The sequence below is a fragment of the Rousettus aegyptiacus genome, unplaced genomic scaffold (genome assembly GCF_014176215.1).
Source record: "Rousettus aegyptiacus isolate mRouAeg1 unplaced genomic scaffold, mRouAeg1.p scaffold_m13_p_4, whole genome shotgun sequence".
NCBI lineage: Eukaryota > Metazoa > Chordata > Mammalia > Chiroptera > Pteropodidae > Rousettus > Rousettus aegyptiacus.
The window spans coordinates 91,520,693-91,539,835 of NW_023416307.1; the positions used below are offsets into that span (position 1 = coordinate 91,520,693).

The window sequence follows — 19,143 nt, forward strand, 5'->3', positions numbered from 1 at the left end:
ACAGGCCAAGCATGCTTCACCTCAGGACCTCTGCACTGGCTGTCCCCAGGGCCTGGATGTTCTTCCTCCAGGCAGTCACGTGGCTCATCCCCCTTCCCTTCTGCTGTCTGGTTAACTGATGCCTCCTTAGAGGCTTTCCCTGATTGTCCTCCCATCACTTTCTACCCCTGATTGAGTTTTCTTCATAGCACTTACCATCAACTGACACATTATATTTAAAACTGATTCCTTTGTGGTTTGCTGCCTGTCCCCCTGCTTGACAGAGTAACTACAAAGGCAGCAGTACTGTTCACCATGCATCCTCAGTGACCTGCACCTCAGGAAACAATGGCTGAATAAAGGAGAGGAAGAGGCAGAGCCTAGGAGTCCTGCTGTCTCTGCTCTGCCCCTAGCCCTGTCCTCCAGTGCTGAGATGGCACTGGGTCATTGGCTGTAAGATGAGGTGTGCCCAGCCTTGAGGGATGGTGGTTACTATGGCTACTCCCTGACCATGACCACCTGCCCTGTCTGGTGAGAGCTGATAGGGGGCCGGGGACTTGTGACAGCTCCTACCAAGTACACAGATATTCTAGGAAAAGACACCCACTACCCTCTCTTTAGTCCAGAGCCTTCCCCAGCTTGGTTCTGAGCAGGGCACATACTGCCCAGCTGGCAGAAAGGACTGCTGTCTGCAGTGTGGGTGGTTTCAGAGAAGCCAGGGGCTCAGCTATTTTTAGAAGTTTATGAACCTTTCACCCTGGGCCCAGCCCATCCTGCTATGGACACTCACACATCTGCTGGGCACCCTGGGCCAGCCAAGCAGGGGTGCCTGGGTATATGAGCCCATGTGTAAGACTGATGGTACAAGAGTCTGACTGAGTGAGGAAAGGAGTGTGCATATGTTCTGGAGTCTATGTGTATATGTGATTGAGCAATGACTATACAAGGAGTAGTGGTATGAGGAGGTGTACGCACATGGGTGAGAATCCCGAACAGTGACTTCTATAAAATGAGTTAACAATTTCAGTCGTATTATGTAGTTGTGTAGAAGTGGCACACTGCCAGCTTTCATCAAACATACACAACTACTATTATTATATGTGGCTGTGGAGTGTCCACGTACAGGCTTACATGAGAATGTGAGCACATGTGTGTGGGCACATGTGTGTACAAGCTAGCTCTCTATTCTCCAGCCTTGAGCTGGCTCAGGGAAATAGTGCCCCAATGGCCACTCCCTTGCTCCTGCCTATAGCCTGATGCAGCCTCAGGGGTTCGGAGTTGATCTCTATGACCCTCTGCCTCCCGTGCTCTTTGTTCTCCATGCACTGGTCATGTCCACTCTTCACAGGTCCTCATGAAGTACTCCTTTTCCTGTGGGCCCCTCACCTCCCACCCCCAGACAACTTCTAGTCACCTCTGCAATGTAGTGCAGATGTCCCCACCTCCTTGATTCACACCACTGCACTGGCCTGGCCCTTGTGCCAGCCCTACTCCAAGACCAGCTGCCTGTTACTTGTCTTTCCTGCCCACTAGACTGAGCAGAGACCTGTTGCTTCCATCCAGGGGCCTTCCTCTATGCTGCAGTCTCTAATCCTTTCTTGTAAAAACAGAGAATGTGTGCTTCTGAAGACATCTTATGGAAGCATCAAGGTAAAAGGCACATGAGGACAGAGACCCTCAGACAACCACTGCTTCCACCAAATACAGTCAGAAAACCAATAGAATCCATGGGCTTCCCATTTGGGCTGCTCTAGGCCACCCCTTTGGGATTTCAGCCTGGGATTTCAGAAGAACTATCAGTTGAGCCCTATTCCTCATAGGACCTTCTGCTGAGCTCTGGTCTCAAGAGATCTTTGGCTGAACCTTGGTATTTGGGAATGTCGAATTGACCCCTTGTGTGTTAGGGACCTTCAGCTGAGTCCTGGTCTCAGGGGACCACTCTTAGCTGTCCTTGCTTTCAGAGGACATGTCAGCAGCACCTCTGGTCCCTGGGGAATTTTAGGGCCAAAGGGTGGGGCTAATTTCCCCTGATGGCTGCTTGGGGCCTATCATAGGTACAGATGGAAAGCATGGCCCCAGTGGTTCCTAAAGGGCTCCGGAGGAGAGGGGACAACGGTATCTGCAGTGGTCAGTGGAGAGGCTGCTTCCAGTCTCCAGGGAGCTCCTGAGGTAGCAAAAGTGAATGAGAAAGGGTTACTGATGTCCCTTTACACAACAAATACCCCTGGGGCCATGCCAGCTCAGACCACATTGGGTGGTCCCAGGACAGGTCCTGGGGTATGTTGGCAGCCGTGAAAAAGCATTTTGCCCCCACATGCAGGAAACCATGTGCTTTCTTTCCCTCCAACAAGTCAGCCAAGAAGCTGCCCTTTCTCTAACCCATACACAGTTCAGGGGGCTCAATCACAGGGGATTCTTGGCAACATCAAATCCAACTGCTCTCTTTTCAATGGGGAAGCCGAGGTCCAAAGTCCCACAGGGAGTCTCTCAGACAAAGTCTTTGTAGTCATAGCTGAATGCCCCACCTTGGGATATAGCCTGAACCCAACTGAAGCCTGGGCCTGCCAGCCAACAGCTCTGCCCATGAGTTCCTCCGCTACAGACAACCCCTTCCCATGTGTGAGCTGTCCCCTGACTCTTTACTCTCCTCTCACTTTACTCCCTACCCACCACCCTGGCTCTCTGGCTGTTCCTTCAACATGCCAACCTCATTCCCAGCCCAGGGCCCTTCTGTTCCTTCTGCATGGAACACTGTGCTCCCAATCGCCACATTTGACAATCACTTTTCAACTCACAGAGGCCTTCCCTATCTATAGCAGCATCCCCAAGCCCTTCAATACTCTCACTCTACCACTCAATTTTATCTCTTTCGGAGCCATTCGTCTGTTTGCTTGTTCACTGCCTGTCTTCCCACTAGTGCCTCCTCCCCAAAGACAGGGCCTCATGTGTCCTGGTCACTGCTGGCCCCGCAGTGAGGACCAGTCATGGCTGTGATGATGCCTCCTTTGATCCTATCCCCTATAAACTGTGGGCCAGAGATGTTAAGTGCAGTCAGAAGAGAGGAGGGAGTGCTCCCTTTTTCCCTTCATGGGTAAGAAAACTGAGGCTCAGAGAAGAAGTATTATGGTTGGGTCTAACAGCTCTGAGAAGTGGGTGAGGATTGTGATTCAGGTGTGTTTGGCTTGAGACAACCATGCTTCTTCCCCAAAGAAGCCCTGGAGTCCTTACAGGTTACGGGCAGGGCCCACCACCTCCATGCCTGAGAACCCAGAGCCCCTGTTGAGAGACTCTGTACCTATTTCTGGATCTGGGCCTGAAACCAGCCCCACTGGGGGCCAGATCCCACTCCACCCTCAATTAGTCATGGTGATGTTAAGTCCCTTCATCTCCCTTTGCCTCGGTTTCCTCATTTATAAAAAGGGAATAAGTAACAGTAAATCACTCATAGAGGCAAATAATGTATCTGGAATAACTGTGGACAAAAAAGAGCTTCTGTTTGCTATGCCTGGCAGCACACCCAGTATCCTAAGCCTATGGGCCTGGGGGGTGCCTTCCACTAAGCAGAGGCCTGATTACCCCAGCACTGCTTATCCTTTCCCCTCTAGGGAGCAGCTGTGCAACACAGAACACTCTTGGAGGCGACTATACCTCTCTTCTGACGCTCTGCTGTCTTCTCCCATGGGACGCTGCCCCTCCCCGCTGTAGCTGCCCTGCACGCTCTCCCCTACCTCAACACTTCAGAGGTCAGGGCACTTGCTTTATGTGGCCTGTGCTTGGCACCATGGGCTTTGCCATTTTGAGTCAACGCTGGGTGCCTGACATGGGTCATCTGAGCTTAAGCCTCAGTTTCCCTACTTAACCTCACTAGAGTCTTGATGGAGACCCCTCCTTCCATGTCCCCACAATGACCTGCTATTCTGCTACTTCCTGTCCAACTAAAGCATGGCTTGTTGCCAGACTCCCACGTTCAGCAGAACCAAGCTCTGACCCAGCCACCTTCCCCTTCTCCAGGCCCAGCTAAAGAGGCTGCAGATGAGCTTGCCTCCCTTGGAGCCAGGGTGCAACCCCAGGTGCCCACACATTGTAGGCTCAGCAACTGCCTATGTCAATAGGTCTTGGAAAAGATCAAAAAGAAAAGAAGACGGGAGGGGTGGCATCGGGATGTCCTTCAGTCACCTTCCTGCACTGTTCACTGTCCTGGGCCCACTCCGGATGGGTGACTATTTTCACAAAAGGGGACAGGGCAGGGCTGGCCAGGCACACCTTCCCTCCTTCCCAGTCCAGATATTGCCATGAGATATTGCCCACAAAAAGTGTTCTGTGAATCAGAAAGTACTTGTGCACGTATTATTTGAGTTACTTACATAACTATTATTATTATATATAATAGTATATATTGAGATGTTAAAGCTTAAAATTTAAGACATGAGCTGTAGAGCCAAATGGGCCAGAGTTCAGATTCCAGCTTTGCTACATACTAGCTGTGTAACCTTGGGCAAGTTAATGAACCTCTCTGTACCTCATTTGTAGTGTTTGGAAAAATTAAACAGGTTACTACATTTAAAGCACCTAGAATAGTGTCAGAATTGCATAAATGGCAGCTATGACTAGTATAAAATTTAAAAGATTAATACAGTATTCAATATAGCTTATATTATATTACATAAACAATACGGATTGTATTAATGTATGATACGACAGCATACAAATTAAATATTCCTATTTCTATTTTAATAGAAACTTGTTTTATTCACATAATATAAAATCCTCATTTTATATATGCGGAAACTGGGGCTCTGAGAGATGACTTGTTCAGCCCTAAGTCTAAATTCTTTTCTTTATACCTCCTGCTGGAGCTGTTTCATCTCTCCCTGCTCAGGGACCCCAGGATCTTTGAGGGACCCTGGACCAGGCCTGTGAACACAGAGCTCTTGGTCAGCTTGGTGGAGCTCCAGCTCCTCCTCTGGCTTTCAGTACAGGCTCAAGAAACAACCAGCCCATTCTGGACAAGGTGACCGCCCTGCAGACAGTTCTTTCTCTAAATGCTCTCTCAGACTCCACCTCCCCTGCCCCAGCTCTATTTTATCAGGCTCCTGGGGAGACCACTTCCTTTTCTTTCAGAATGAACTAACTGCTCCTGTCTTGTTCCCTGGCACAGGTTCTAACCAGCACTCAACCATATATCCAAAGTTCAAGAACAGGAGAAACTCTTCTGTACTATAAGAAGTCAGGATCCTGGGGAACTAGTCATCTTCTGTTTTAGGGTACAACTGGTTACACAAGTGTGTTTAGTTTGTGACAGTTCAACAAACTGGACACTATTCAATAAAAATTTACAATAAAACATTAAAAACAACCCCCTGCCCCCATTCAGCCCCAGCCTCCAGCCCCAACCTGAAGCAGCAGGCAAAACCAAGGCCAAGGGCAGTCATTCCTTCCTCCTGTAGTAGATGTGTGGCCTTGGGAAAATCCCTTCCTTTCTCTAGCTTCAGTTTCTCTCTATTGAATATGAATGAGAAGAGTGGTCAGTGTTTCTCTCCCTGGCTACATGGTAGACACATGGAGTGCTTTAAGAAATACTAACGCCTGGGCCCCAACCCAGGGCGTATGTTCCTGCATCTTGTTTTTTGTTGTTTTTAAGTCTTTACTTTGAAATAACCATATTTGTAGGAAGTTGAAAAATAAAAAGTACAAAGAGGTCCCATGCACTCCTCTCCAGCTTCCCTCAATGATAACATCTTGCATGACTATAGTCCACCATCCAAACCAGGAAACCAACGTTGGTACAGTCCAACAAGCTTATTCAGGTTTCACCAGTTACACAGCATGTGAATGTGTGTGTGCACGCATACGTTCATGTCTCTATGTAATTTTATTGCATGTGTAGCTTGGTGCAATTTTAAAAAGCACACATTTGCTGCTGTAAGAATTCCTGGCACTCTGCGCTTTCTGGAAGGAATACCTGGAGAGCCCCAAGGTGGGAACGAGACTGTCACAGGTGTACTGAGCCAGAGTATAGCCTTGTTTGTTCCTGACAATAAATGGGAAGAAAATATAGAGAGCAGGGACAGAATGGGAAGAAGGGAGGCGCTGGTGGTTGTGTGGCATGTGATGGGATCCCTCCTAGTAGTCCCCACCCCAGAGAGTCAGCTCAAAGCCCACAGGGCTTGTTTGTAGAAAGCAGTGGATAGCTAAAGATTGTGTCTGAGGTGAGGGCATGACCCGGGAGAGAGCCAGAGGCAAGGTGGCTCCAGACTGTCACAGGCCCCAAAATAAGGTTATTTGTGGAATCTATCTCAATTTCCAAATGGGCAGGGAAGGCCACACACCTCTTTGTTTCACTGTCTCTCTCTCTTTTATTAAATAAGTAATACATATTCACTGTATCAACTGTAGAAAATAACAGCAGTGCATAGCAAGGAAAATAAAATTATCCACCACCCTAACTCCCTAGAGATTAACTAGTATTAATATTTGAGGATATTTTTTGGCCAGGCTCTTCTCTAAATGTGTGCCTGTGACTAGGCCTATATATGATTTTTGGTTACATAAAAATATACTCTGTTCTATAAAATATGTGCCAACACCCCACTTAACACTTCTCTTGAGTGTTTTTAGATCTTCAAATATTCCTCCACATCACAGTCACTCTTTTGACAGCTGCTTGGAATCCCGGCGTGCTTGGGTTTGGCTTCATCTCCTGTCTCCCTTGTAAACAAGGGTGTGGAGCTGTCCCCTCAATACAGTCCCTGTGTAAAGCCACCAATGTTTCTTTAGGACCCATTCCTGGAATTTCTGGATTACAGGGAGGGAATGTTTATACGGCCCCTGATACGCATGATGCTGACACAAGAGGTTTGACTGTGGAAGTGAGTATTTGGGCATTCTTAGGGCTCCAGAAATTTCCCTATTTGGGCAGAGATGAAGGCAAGGGTCCTTTGCCTACTCTATGTTAAGTGCTGGGTCCATGATCCTTACCACTTGCCAGGCTAGTAAACCAGACAGATGTGAGGTGATGCCTCCTAGCTCACATCAGGGCTGTCCTGCTCAGACTTCTGGACTCTACCCTTAGAAGGCCACATTAGGCTCCTGCTTACCATTCTCAGCCTTCCTGTCCTGACTCTGGGACCCAAGCAGCCCTACCTGCCAGCCCGGGGCCCCCATCACCTGACATATGAAGGCGATTATCCCTGGCTGACCTACATACCCCACTCCCATCTGACAACTATCAATTTGTTCTCTGTATCAATGAGTTTATTTCTGTTTTGTTTGTTCATGTATTTTGTTTTTTAGATTTTACATACAAATGAAATCATATTATTTGTCTTTCTCTGATGTTTCACTTAGCTTGAAACCCTCTAGGTCATTTGTTGTTGCAAATGGCAAGATTTCATTTTTTATGACTGAATGATATTCCACTGTATATATACTACATCTTTTTTTATCCATTCATCTATCAATGGACACTTATCTTGGCTATGGTGAATAATGCTGCAATGAACACAGGGGTGTGTATAAATGTTGATGTGAATAAGATTGACTCCATCTTTGTACCCCTGATTCTTTTAGTTCAAGTTTTTTATGCTGTGAACTCTGACTAACCTAACTATTCTTGGTCAGCATACCAAAGCCTTATAGTTAATGACTGTCTATGTTCTTTAAAGTTACACAATATAACCATAAAGATTCTTGTCAGCAATGGCCAGAATGGCATGAAAATTGAGATAAATATCAAACTGGTGTTGGCGCCAACTATAAGCAATCATCCATCAGAAGACCACCAGAAGATATGGTTCCTGGCATGGACAGCATTTTCTGTCCCTTTTTCTTGTCGATCATTAGTACTTTAGCTATACTATAAAACATTTATGGTAACTACTATCTGGTCACAGGGAATATCTGTGCAGATTGCTAGGTTGCTGTCCGCTCCAATCCTATTCTTGCAGGTAATTTACCCTACAATAAATTTTGTTATATTGTATGAAGTTGCCTGCCTTTTTTGTTAGTCCAAAATACTTTCTTATTATGGTGGCCACTATATATTTGCTTCACCATCAGACAAGTGTGCATATATCTTTTCAAACTACTGTTTTGGATTTCTTCAGCTAAATATCCAGAAGTGTAATTGCTGGATCATATGGTAGTTCTAATTTTAGTTTTCTGAGAAACCTCTATACTGTTTAAAATAGTAGGTGCACCAATTTATATCCCACCAAAAGTACATGAGTTCCCTTTCCTCTACACCCTACCAACATTTTCTTTTTGTTGTTCTATTGATGGTACCATTCTAACGGGTATGAGGTGATAGCTCATTGTGGTTTTAATTTTCATTTCCTTGATGATTAGTGATTTTGAGCATCTTTTCATATGCCGATTGGCCATCTGTATATCCTCCTTAGACAAACATCTACTCAGGTCCTCTGCCCATTTTTTAACTGAATTGTATTACTTTTTTTTTTTTTTGGTGTTAAGTTGTATGAATTCCTTATGTATTTTAGATGTTAATCTTTCCAAGATATATCATTAGTGAATATCTTCTCCCATTCAGTAGGTTATCTTTTTGTTCTGTTGATGGTTTCCTTCACTGTGTAAAAGATTTTCAGTTTGATGTAGTCCATTTGTTTATTGATTTTGTTTCCCATGCCAGAGGAGACATATCCAAAAATGTATTACTAAGAACAATGTCAGAGAGTTTACTGCCTATGTTTTATTCTAGTAGTTTTATGGTTTCAGGTCTTATATTTAATCCATATTGAGTTTATTTCTGTATATGGTGTAAGACAGTGATCTAATTTCATTATTTTGCATATATCTGTCTAGTTTTCCCAACACTATTTATTAAAGAGACTATCTGTACTACATTTTATAGTCTTGCCTTCTTTGCCATAGATTAATTGATCATACAGGTGTGGGTGTATTTCTGGGCTCTCTAATCTGTTTTTATGCCAGTGCCACACCATTTTGATTACTATAGACTTGGAGTATAGTTTGATATCAGGTAGCTTCAATTTCATTCTTTCTCAAGATTGCTTTGATTATTCAGGATTTTTTTTTGTGGTTCCATATACATATTAGGATTATTTGTTCTAGTTCTTTGAAAAATGGCATTGCTATTTTGATAAGGATTGCATTGAATCTGTGGATTGCTTTGGGTAGTATGAACATTCTAATTATATTAATTCTTTCTATCCATGAGTACGGCATAGCCTTCCATTTATTTGTGTCTTCTTCAATTTCTTTCTTCAGTATTTTATGAAATACTTCTATGAGTACAGGTCTTTTACCTCCTTGGATAAATTTACTCCTAGGTATTTTATTCTTTTTGATGCAATTGTAAATTTCTTAATTTCTCTTTCTGACAAATCGTTATTGGTGTATAAAAATGCAACTGATTTCTGAATATTAATTTTGTAACCTGCTACTTTACTGAATTCATTTATTAGTTCTAATAGATTTTTTAGTGGAATCTGTAGCGTTCTCTCTATATAGTATCATGTCATCTGCAAATGATGATTGTTTTATTTCTTTCTTTATAATTTGAATGCCTTTTATTACTTTTTCTTGTCTGACTGCTGTGGCCAGGACTTCCAATACTATGTTGAAGAATATTGGTGAAAGTGGACATCCTTGTCTTCTTGATCTTAAAAAAAAATACTTTTAGCTTTTTCACCATTGAGTATAATATTAGCTGTGGGTTTGTCATATGTGGCCTTTATTATGTTGAGTTATGTTCCCTCTATTCCCACTTTGCTGTTGTTATCATAAATAGATGTTGAACTCTGTCAAATGCTTTTTCTGCATTTATTGATATGAACATATGATTTTTATCTTCCTTTATGTGTGTGTGTGTGTGTGTGTGTGTGTGTGTGTGTGGTGTATAACATTAATTGATTAGTGGATATTGAACAAACCTTGTAAGCCAGGAAGAAATCCCACTTGTTTATGGTATATGATCTTTTTAATATATTGCTGAATTCAGTTTGCTAATGTTTTCTTGAGGATTTTTTATTCTATGTTCATCAGGAATATTGGCTTATAATTTTCTTTTTCTGTACAGGTCTTTCTTTTTCTGTAGTGTCTTTAACTGGCTTTGGTGTTAAGGTAATGCTGGCTTTGTTAAATGTGTTCAGGAGGCTTCCTTTTTCTTCAGTTTTTTGGGAAGAGTTTGAGAAGGATAGATATTAATTTTTCTCTGAATGCTTGATAAAATTCACCTGTGAAGCCATCTAGTCCAGTCTTTTGTTTGTGGGGGGTTTTTTGATTACTGATTCAACTCCATTAGTTGCTATTGGTCTGTTTAGATTTTCTATTTCTTCCTGATTCAATCTTGTAAGATTGTGTGATTCTATGAATTTATTTTTTCCAGGTTGTCCAATTTGTTGGCATATAATTGTTTGTACTAGTGTCTCATAATCCTTTGTATTTCTGATTTTATTTATTTGGATCTGTTCTCGTTTTTTTCTTGATGAGCTCGGATACGGGTTTATCAATTTCATTTATCTCTTCAAAGAACCAGCTTTTGGTTTCATTGATTTTTTTTCTATGTTTTTAGTCTCTATTTTGTTTACTTCCAGTCTGATCTTTATTATTTCCTTCCTTCTATTCTCATTGAGCTTTGTTCTTCTTTTTCAAATTCCTTTTGGTGTAAAGTTACCTTGTTTGTTGCTTGTTTATTTCTTGAGGTAAGTCTGTATTGCTATGAATTTCCCTCTTAGAACTGTTTTGGTTGTGTCCCTTAGATGTGGGGTCATTGTGTTTTCATTGTGTTTTCATTGTGTCTAAGGGTAACTTTCATATCTTCTTTGACCTCATTTTTAACCTATTCATTGTTTGGTGGCATGTCATTTAGCCTACATATGTTTGTTTTTCAGTTTTCTCTTGTAATTAATTTCTAATTTCGTATCATTGTGATTGGACAAGTTCTTTGATATGATTCAATCTTCTTAAATTACTGAGACTTGTTTTCTGGCCTAATGTGGTCTAGTCTGGAAAATGTTCCATGTGCCCTTGAAAAAAATGTATATTCTGCTGCTTTTGGGTGAAATGTCCTAAAAATATCAATTAAGTCTTTCTGGTTCAATGTGTCAGTTAAGGCCACTGTTGTCTTGTTATTTTCTATCTGGATGGTCTGTATATTGATGTCAATGGGTTGTTAAAATCCCTAGTACTATTGTATTACTGTTCTTTCCCTTTATATCCATCAATATTTCATTTATATATTTAGGTGTTCCTACACTGGGTGCACAGATTTTAATAAGAATTATATCTTCTTGTTGATCTCTTTATCATTATGAAATGCTCCTCTTTGTCTTAAAGTCTTTTTTCCTCTGATATAAATATTGTTATCCTAGATTTATTTTTCATTTCCATTTGCATGAAAAACTTTTTCCATTTTTACTTTCAATCTGTGTGTGTGTGTATCCGAAGTGAGTCTCTTAGAGACAGCGTATGTATGGGTCTTGTTTTTTAATCCATCAGCCACTCTATGCCCTTTGATTGAAACATGTAGTCCATTTACATTTAAAGTAATTATTAATATGTATGTAGTTATTGTCATGTTATTAATTGTTTTCTGATTATTTTTGTAGTTCTTCTCTGTTCCTTTTTTATTCTCTCGTGCTCTTCTCTTAGACGTTTTGACTTTCCATAGCATTATGCTTGGATTCCTTTCTCTTTATTTCTTGTATATCTCTTATAGATATTTGGTTTGTGGTTACCATGTGTTTCACATTTACCATACTATGTTTATAGCAGCCCATTTAAAGTTGATAGTTGCTTAAGTTCATAGCCATTCCAAAATCACTACAATTTTTACTCACAATTTTTGTCACTTTTTTACTCCTTTTGTGTGTTTGTATCCCTTAATTTATTGTTATAATTATACATGCTCTTCCTACTTGTATCTTTTAACCTTCGTACTAGCTTTATAGTTGATTGAGCCACTGCTTTTACTAATTGTGTGCCTTTGTTACTGAAACTTGTTTTGTTTCCTCGAAAGAAAGAAAGATTTTTGATCTTTTCTACTTAGAGAAGACCTTTATCATTTCTTGTAATACTAGTTTAAGGGTGATGAATCCCTTTAGCTTTTTCTTATCTGAGAAGCTCTTTATTTTTCCTTTGAGTCTAAATGATAGCTTTGCTGGGTAAAGTAGTCTTGGTTGTAGGTTTTTGTTTTTCATGTCTTCGAATGTTTTATGCCATTTTCTTCTGGCCTGAAAAGTTTCTGTTGACATATCAGCTGATGGTCCTATGGGAGCTCCCTTATATGTAACTAACTGAATTTCTTTTGCTATGTTTAAGATTTTTTGTCTTTAACATTTGGCATTTTAATTATGATGTAATTTTGCTTGGGCCTCTTTGGTTCATCTTGTTTGGGACTCCTTGTGGAACAGCTCAGGTTTAACTCACAAGTTCTTCAATTTAGATTTGCCACACCTTCCTTCAAAGTGGGTGTGTTGATTCATTTTCGTTAAATGAAAGTTAAAAATATTGTGTGTGGGAGCTGAGCATGTGGCTTCTGTTTTTCCAAATACCCCAGGATAATTACTGCTATTGCCCTCACCTTGCACAGGAGTGAGCTGGGCACAGAGGGAAAGAGTTGGTGTCTAGTCACAGTAAGTTACAGCCCCCAGGCACCATCCTTGACTGCAGGCCAGACTGGACTGGGGAGTAGATGGAGTAAGAGAGAAAGGAAGGGGAACTGAATTTGCACAGCTATTGGGGGACACAAGCTTGCAGCAGGAAGCTCTGTGCAGGGACACTTTCTTGAGAGCTGCAGTGGGGCCTGAAGCCTTAGCGAGGGAGGATCCCCAGCCCTTAGATCTAGGAGTGTAGTGGTCTCTAGATAAATAAGGAGCTTGAAACCTCCTGCTCCATTCATGAAAGGAGGGAACTAGAGAGGAAAGAAGCTCATCCTGAATGCTGCAATGTGAGGGCTTCTATATCAGGGGTGGCAAGATGCCATGCTCTGTTCTTGATATATTTGGCCTCTGCTTGGGACATGGAGCATTCTCCTGGCAGACGGCTGCAGTTCTGGCAGAAGGCCTCGGGTGCCCTCACCCAACGGAGTTCAGGGCCAAGTCGGGGGCTGGAGGGGCAGCATCTTCATTGGGCATAAGAATACACATCCATCCCAGTCTCTGACCTCCCCCCACGAAAATATGCAGAACGCCAAGCTAGGTGCTGCCCAGCTCTGCCCTGGCTGTCCCACATGCATCTCCCTGCATCAGCAGCCTGCACACTGGAGACCCTCTTTGGTGAAGGCACTGTCATCCATCCAGACCCTCAAGCCACTGAGGTCTATGATGGTTTCGATGCTTCCCCCACCACCCCTTAGCCTTAGGCCATCCTTCAATGGGTACCCTAGTCATTTTGCTGTTAGCTGCTATGGCCTCCCCAACAGACCCTCTCTGGCTTTTCCCACTATGCCCTCCCACTCAGCCTGGGCTGGCACAGGAGGCCCTCTGGACACTGTCTTCTGGATGAAAGAAAGAGACAGAAAACACACTTCAAGCTGGACATCCTTCAGTCACCCAACAAATACTGAGGGTTTTTCTGTGTCAGGTTCTGGCTTCTCACTAAGGTCTGGCTCAAGTGCCACTTCCTCTGTGCAGCACCCCAGGGTCTCTGGTCCCTCAGTAGGTACGGAGATAGTTGTGGAGCAGCTACTGTCTCCAAACACTGCTCCAGGCCTGGGCACTCAGTGGTGGGACATGAGGTGACAATCTGGTGGGAAATCTAGAACTAAAAGGGAAAATGTGGTCATGTCAGCCACAGAAAGGAGGGGCTGTGGCTGGAGGAAGGGGCAAGGCCTGGCCCAGATACGTGTGTCCTGTCACACAACTTGTGTAATGTCAGTCAGACAGACATGGCTCCAGGAGAGAGGGTAAGCAGTCTTGCCTTCCTCAAGCCTGACTCCATGCTCTGGCTTTCCACTGATGGGCTGGGCAACCTTGGGAAGAGCCCTGTTCTCTCTGCGCTCATGTCCTATATGGGACTGGAGCTCCCTTACAGGGATCTGTCTGAGGCCTTAATGACTGGCCAAGGGCATGTCTAAGGAACAAAGACAAGAAAGAGGTAAAGCCAGAAGCTCAGACCAACTCAGAAAGGCTGCTGGGAGGGAGGGGGCCCTGTTCATGTGGCCAGAGCAGTATCTGTCCAGCTCATAGGCATTGGGGTTGGCAGATGTCTTACCCATAGTTTCCAAGAGGAGGTAGCAGCCTTGAGAATAGGAGAGAGGGCACTGAGAGAGAGCAAGGCCTGGTTCAGGAATCACATTGCTGATCCCAAGACCCAGAACCAGACCCAGACTACTTGGGTCTAAATTCTATTTCAGCCTAGGGGGTCCTTGAGATAAGCTATGTGCCTCCCAGAGCCTCAGTCTCTTCTTCTACTGATGGGAGTCTGAACTCTGTTACAGAGCTTCCAGGGTGCTCTGTAAACTGGGAAGTGTGGTGGACAAAAGTGAGGGTGCTATTCATTCCAGCTGTGGAATCCCAGCGCATCAGTGGCCCTGCCATTGCTGAGAAATTGCTCTTACCTGAGGACCTTGTGTGCTGTTTTTGGTCATCTTTGTGCATCCTCAACCTGGCCTCAGAGACTGAGAACGGCCCATTTTACAGATGGGAACATAGGGATGTGCAACCAGCAGTGCATGCATGTCTGGCCCATAATTCTCCCTCTGCCTCTCCCCACACAACTACTCCTCAGGGAGACTCCCCTCAGGAAGCTTCCTGAGGTGTTGGTGAAAAGGATGTGAAGTCAATCTGAAATAGATGACAAGTTTCTTGGGCAACACCCATTGCTCTAGGCAGTCTTTTTTTTTTTGTAGCATATATCACTGGAAAAGAGGAAAGATGAAACAGCAAAAAGAGGATTCTTATTTATAGGCCCCAGATGGCAAAGAAATAAGGAAGTATGGCAGCCTGGGTAGATGGTAGGTAGCTGTATCCTGAGAATCAGGGGTGCTGTGGACCTACCTAGACACAATCAGCTGTAAAACCTTTCCTCCTGGCTACAGAGCAAAGCCCCTCACACTCAGAGTCAATGCCTTTAGGCTCTGGGCTGGAGTGTTGGGCTAGTTGCCTAGCCAATTGCTTGCTTCCCTAGTGCCTAGCTGTGGCTACAGTGGCCATGAATATCTGTCCACCACTGAGTTAAGGCTGCTAGCTCACTCTATGCTGTTCTCTAACTCCAAGTATACTTAGTGGACTGTCTCCAGTCTCAGCTTACTGCCCCCTCTCCAACAAAACACATATTTGAAGCCCCTCCTAAACTCCTAGTACAGTGGTTCAGGTAAGACTTATACCAGCTGCCCAGCTCCAGCAGTGGCCAAGTGGCAGATGGCCAATCAGCACACGCCTCCTCTAGGCCACGGAGATGGTTTGAGGAGTGGCCATGAGCCGCAGGGATGACCTGTGGGGGATGTGAGGGTTCTGAGGTGACCAGAGCCCCGATATGGGAACATGGCCTGGGGGAAAGGCAGGCAGGAGATGGAAATAAGAGTGTCAGAACCCTGATTTAGCAGCACCGAAGCCCAACTGATGAGAACCATTAAAACCCATTCTGACTTGAGTTTCTGTCCTTTGCAACCCAAAGGCTTCTGCTTAATACACTCCTTCAGGCCCTGGCTTCCTACTCACCTGGCTTCCTTCCCCTTCCCAGATGTCCCTGTTTCTTCAGTCTCAGTAGTTCCCCAAGCCTATCCCTGTGTAGTGAGAATCCAGGGGATGAAAGGAAGAGAATAATATTTACAGGGCACAGATCTACCATGTGCTTTGTTACCTCAATGAATCCTGCAAAATTGAAATTATTGACCCCATTTACAGAAAAGGAATCTGAGGCTGTCTACCCAAGTCACACAGCCACTAGGTGGCAGATAAGGGGTTCCATGTGAGAAGTTTCTTGGAGAGTGGCTGGGCCCTGCATCATGGGGAGGGACTGGAAAAGATCCTGAATAATACCCCAGTACATTGGTCCCCACTTCTGCTGGGTCCCTCCCATCTCAGGGAGCTCCTCCAAGGTGCCCCAATCACTTCGCAGCCCCGGAGGCAGTCAGGGACTGAATGAAGCTCGACCAAGGGTGGGGGATCTGAGGGACTCAGAAGGTGCCCGTGGCCATCCCCACTGGGCTAAGTGAAGCCAGTGCCTCTCTCATTTGATAATGAAAAGAAAATGTAAGGAAAATGCTTTGTGTTATCTCAGGGCTGGCAAGTGTTGTAACATTTGGGCTGCAAATTTCAGGGAGGGTCATGGTGATTAAATATGTAAAACTTCCCTTATTAACTATTCTAAACAGATGCTGGGGACTGTCTTGATGAAAAACAAGGCCAAAGGAGAATATAAAATATTTTACAATTAGCTACCCTCTGAGCTTCAGGGGCTGCACTGATGGGACCCTTTCAGAATTGAGAGATTTGTCTCGCTGAGGTCAGGCCAGTACAGTACATCAGGGTCACGTGACTGGAGACTTGAGGTATCTCCAGGTCCAGTTCCTTGGAGACCTGGTGTCACCAGCTCATCCCCAGGAAATCAGATAAACAGAGAAGGGAAGGCCAGCACCCTTCATCTGGGCTCTGTCTAGTGAGTCTGGCCCTCGAGATCCCTAAGCTAATATAGCATCAAGTCTCTCTACGACCCCATTGCCTAGCTCCACTAGCCTTGTCCCAGCTCTCCTGCAATCTGTAATGAACCAATTTACCAAAAGCCAACTCACTGAATAGTCAATTTGCAGGATGACAAACTCATCAAATGTACTTGCTTCCCTTACCCATTTAGTTTTAGTTGGCTAGTTTTCATTTTTGTCTTCAAATGCCATTTTCAAGAAATGTTCATTTTGCATCTGTTCCAAATCCCTGCTGCTGAGCAAGAGGCAAAGAATGGGAGACTGAGAGACAGGGAAGAATGAGATGACTACATTATCACTCATGTAGCACTGGGCAGAGGCTGGGCGGGAGGGAGCAGATGGTCAGCAAGCACAGGGAAGCAGGCAGACCCACCAGGGGGGGTCCCTGGGTGGGGTTGGGCCCTGGCTCCAGTAGGGGGACAGTGGGTGAGACCTTGTCCCAGGGTCTCAAACTCATCACCGGGAGCCAACCAAACCCCAGCTGGCAGCAAAAGGAGCTTATGCTGTCCTTCTTAGGGGAAAAGACTTGTCCTAGTGCCCCTGGTGGGATTCATCTTTGGGGAAAAAGGGTCAAGTGGTCTCAATTGTCAGGGAGGGGAGGACAGCAGAGGTTGGTGACCCCAGAGGCTTCCCACAGGAGGCCTGAGACTGACAATGGGTGTCAGGGGCCTTTGTGTCTCATGGTCATCAGGGGTCTAGCACAACAGACGTAACACCTGCTCCCAGCTTTTTTAGAATTAAACTTTTTATTTTGAGATAATTATAGACTCACCAGTAGTTAAAAATAATACAGAGAGATCCTCTCTATACGTTACTCCATTTTCCCCAATGGTAACATCTTGCATCTTGGGTACCACAAGGAACACTGCCATCCATGATGCGATCATCTGAATTATGAAAGCTCTTGGCAGAGCTCTGAACATGTCAAAGTCTGACCTCTCCTCAATTGTGATAAGAGTAGTTGCATTCCTGGAAAACTAAATGTATATTAAAATCATACGAATTGGAGTGAGGTCCCAAGCTCAGATAACTACATATGGATTTTCACTTCCATGAATATCTGGTAAGACATTCACAAGTTCTTGGCAGTATGGGCCTGCCTCACACTCTGTAGGGTGTTAGCTTCCCTGGCCCCTGCCAATCAGACACTTCCCCCTGAATCCTCCCAGAACGTCCACCCACATCTCTAATGACCCTCGAGGGAGAAGTATGGCCTTGCTGAAAACCGGTGGCACACACCCTTTGCTCCCCACACTGGCAACTCCACCTGTGTCTGGGTAGGGACTGCTGTTCCCCCAGATCCAGCCCAGGACGCGTGCACAACAGGCTAATAAATATGCCCAATAGAATTGATCTGGATGGAGTTAGCCAAGGTGACAATGATGAAGTCACAAAGAACACGTTCCTAAAATGCCTGGTAAAGTCTTAATCTTGGGACACTCCAGGACCAGTCCCAACAGCCTCCCCTCTCCTGTCATGACTTTGTTTCCTTCATGGAGATCCCCTGCAAGAGATGGGTCATGGCTTCCCACCAGAGAGAGTCTCTCCCCTCCTTCAAGGCCAGCTGGTCACCATGTCCCTCAAACTGAGCCTTTAATTGGCTCAAATCCAGGACTATAAAGCAGTGAGTGGAAACTAAACTGCTTTGTGTAACTAACTGACTACTTGGTCAAGGTGCTTCCATAACAAAGCACACTTGTAAATGTATAGAATTGCTCCAGAGAAACTGCACACAATAGTGGCCTCTGGGAAGAGGAATAAAAAGGAAGGGAGGCAACTTTGTACTGTGTACAGACATTTTTATACCACGTGGATAAATTGTATCATATGAATAAACTATCTCTCAATTATAGGAATGACTGAATATTTTCGAGCACATATTATGTGCCAGGTATCCCTAAGGACTGGTCTCCCTGAGCTACTTATGTCTTGGAGGACATGATTCTGAGTGGGGAGCCTAGAGACCCACTTTCCCCTTACCTCTGCCCTAGGACAGAGGCAGTAGAGGTATTGTCAGGTGCCCATCCATCCAAAGTCAATGCTAGGGGTCCTGTGGGCTGAGTATTCCATCAGAACTTTATCACTCACACCTGCCTTTATTCAGGAAAACATAAATAAAACCACAATAAGATGCCGCTTCACACCATGAGGATTGCTATTGTAAAAACAAACAAAAACAAAAAGACAAAAAAACACCCTAAAAACAAAATGGCAAGTGTTGGCAAGGATGTAGAGAAATTGAAACCCTTGTGCATTGCTGGTAGAATGTAAAATGGTGCAGTTGCTGTGGAAAACAGTATGGCTGTTCCTCAAAAAAGGTAAATATAGAATTATCATATGATCCCAAAATCCTACTTCTGGCTACATATCTAAAAGAATTGAAAGCAGGTACCTGAAGAGATATTTGCATATACATATTAATAGCAGCATTATTCACAATATCCAAGAAGTGGAAGTAACCCATGTCCATAAGCAGATGAATGGATAGACAAAAATGTGGTCTATATATACCATGGGTTATTATTCAGCTTTAAGAAAGG

The 19,143-nt window shown here is 44.2% G+C and overlaps 1 protein-coding gene across 6 annotated transcripts in view; it reads right to left on the bottom strand.

Annotated features, from left to right (window-relative positions):
* The window catches only part of IQSEC1 (IQ motif and Sec7 domain ArfGEF 1), a 379,222-nt gene that overhangs the window by 132,605 nt on the left and 227,474 nt on the right, over nucleotides 1-19,143 (bottom strand). For 3 of the 6 annotated variants that reach the window (XM_036218804.1, XM_036218803.1, XM_036218800.1), the window contains exon 3: nucleotides 2,099-2,143. The exons of the other annotated variants lie outside the window; for them this stretch is intronic. In XM_036218804.1, coding sequence (XP_036074697.1) covers nucleotides 2,099-2,143 — 45 coding nt within the window. The remainder of the gene's footprint in view (nucleotides 1-2,098; nucleotides 2,144-19,143) is intronic. 6 annotated transcript variants of the gene reach the window in all.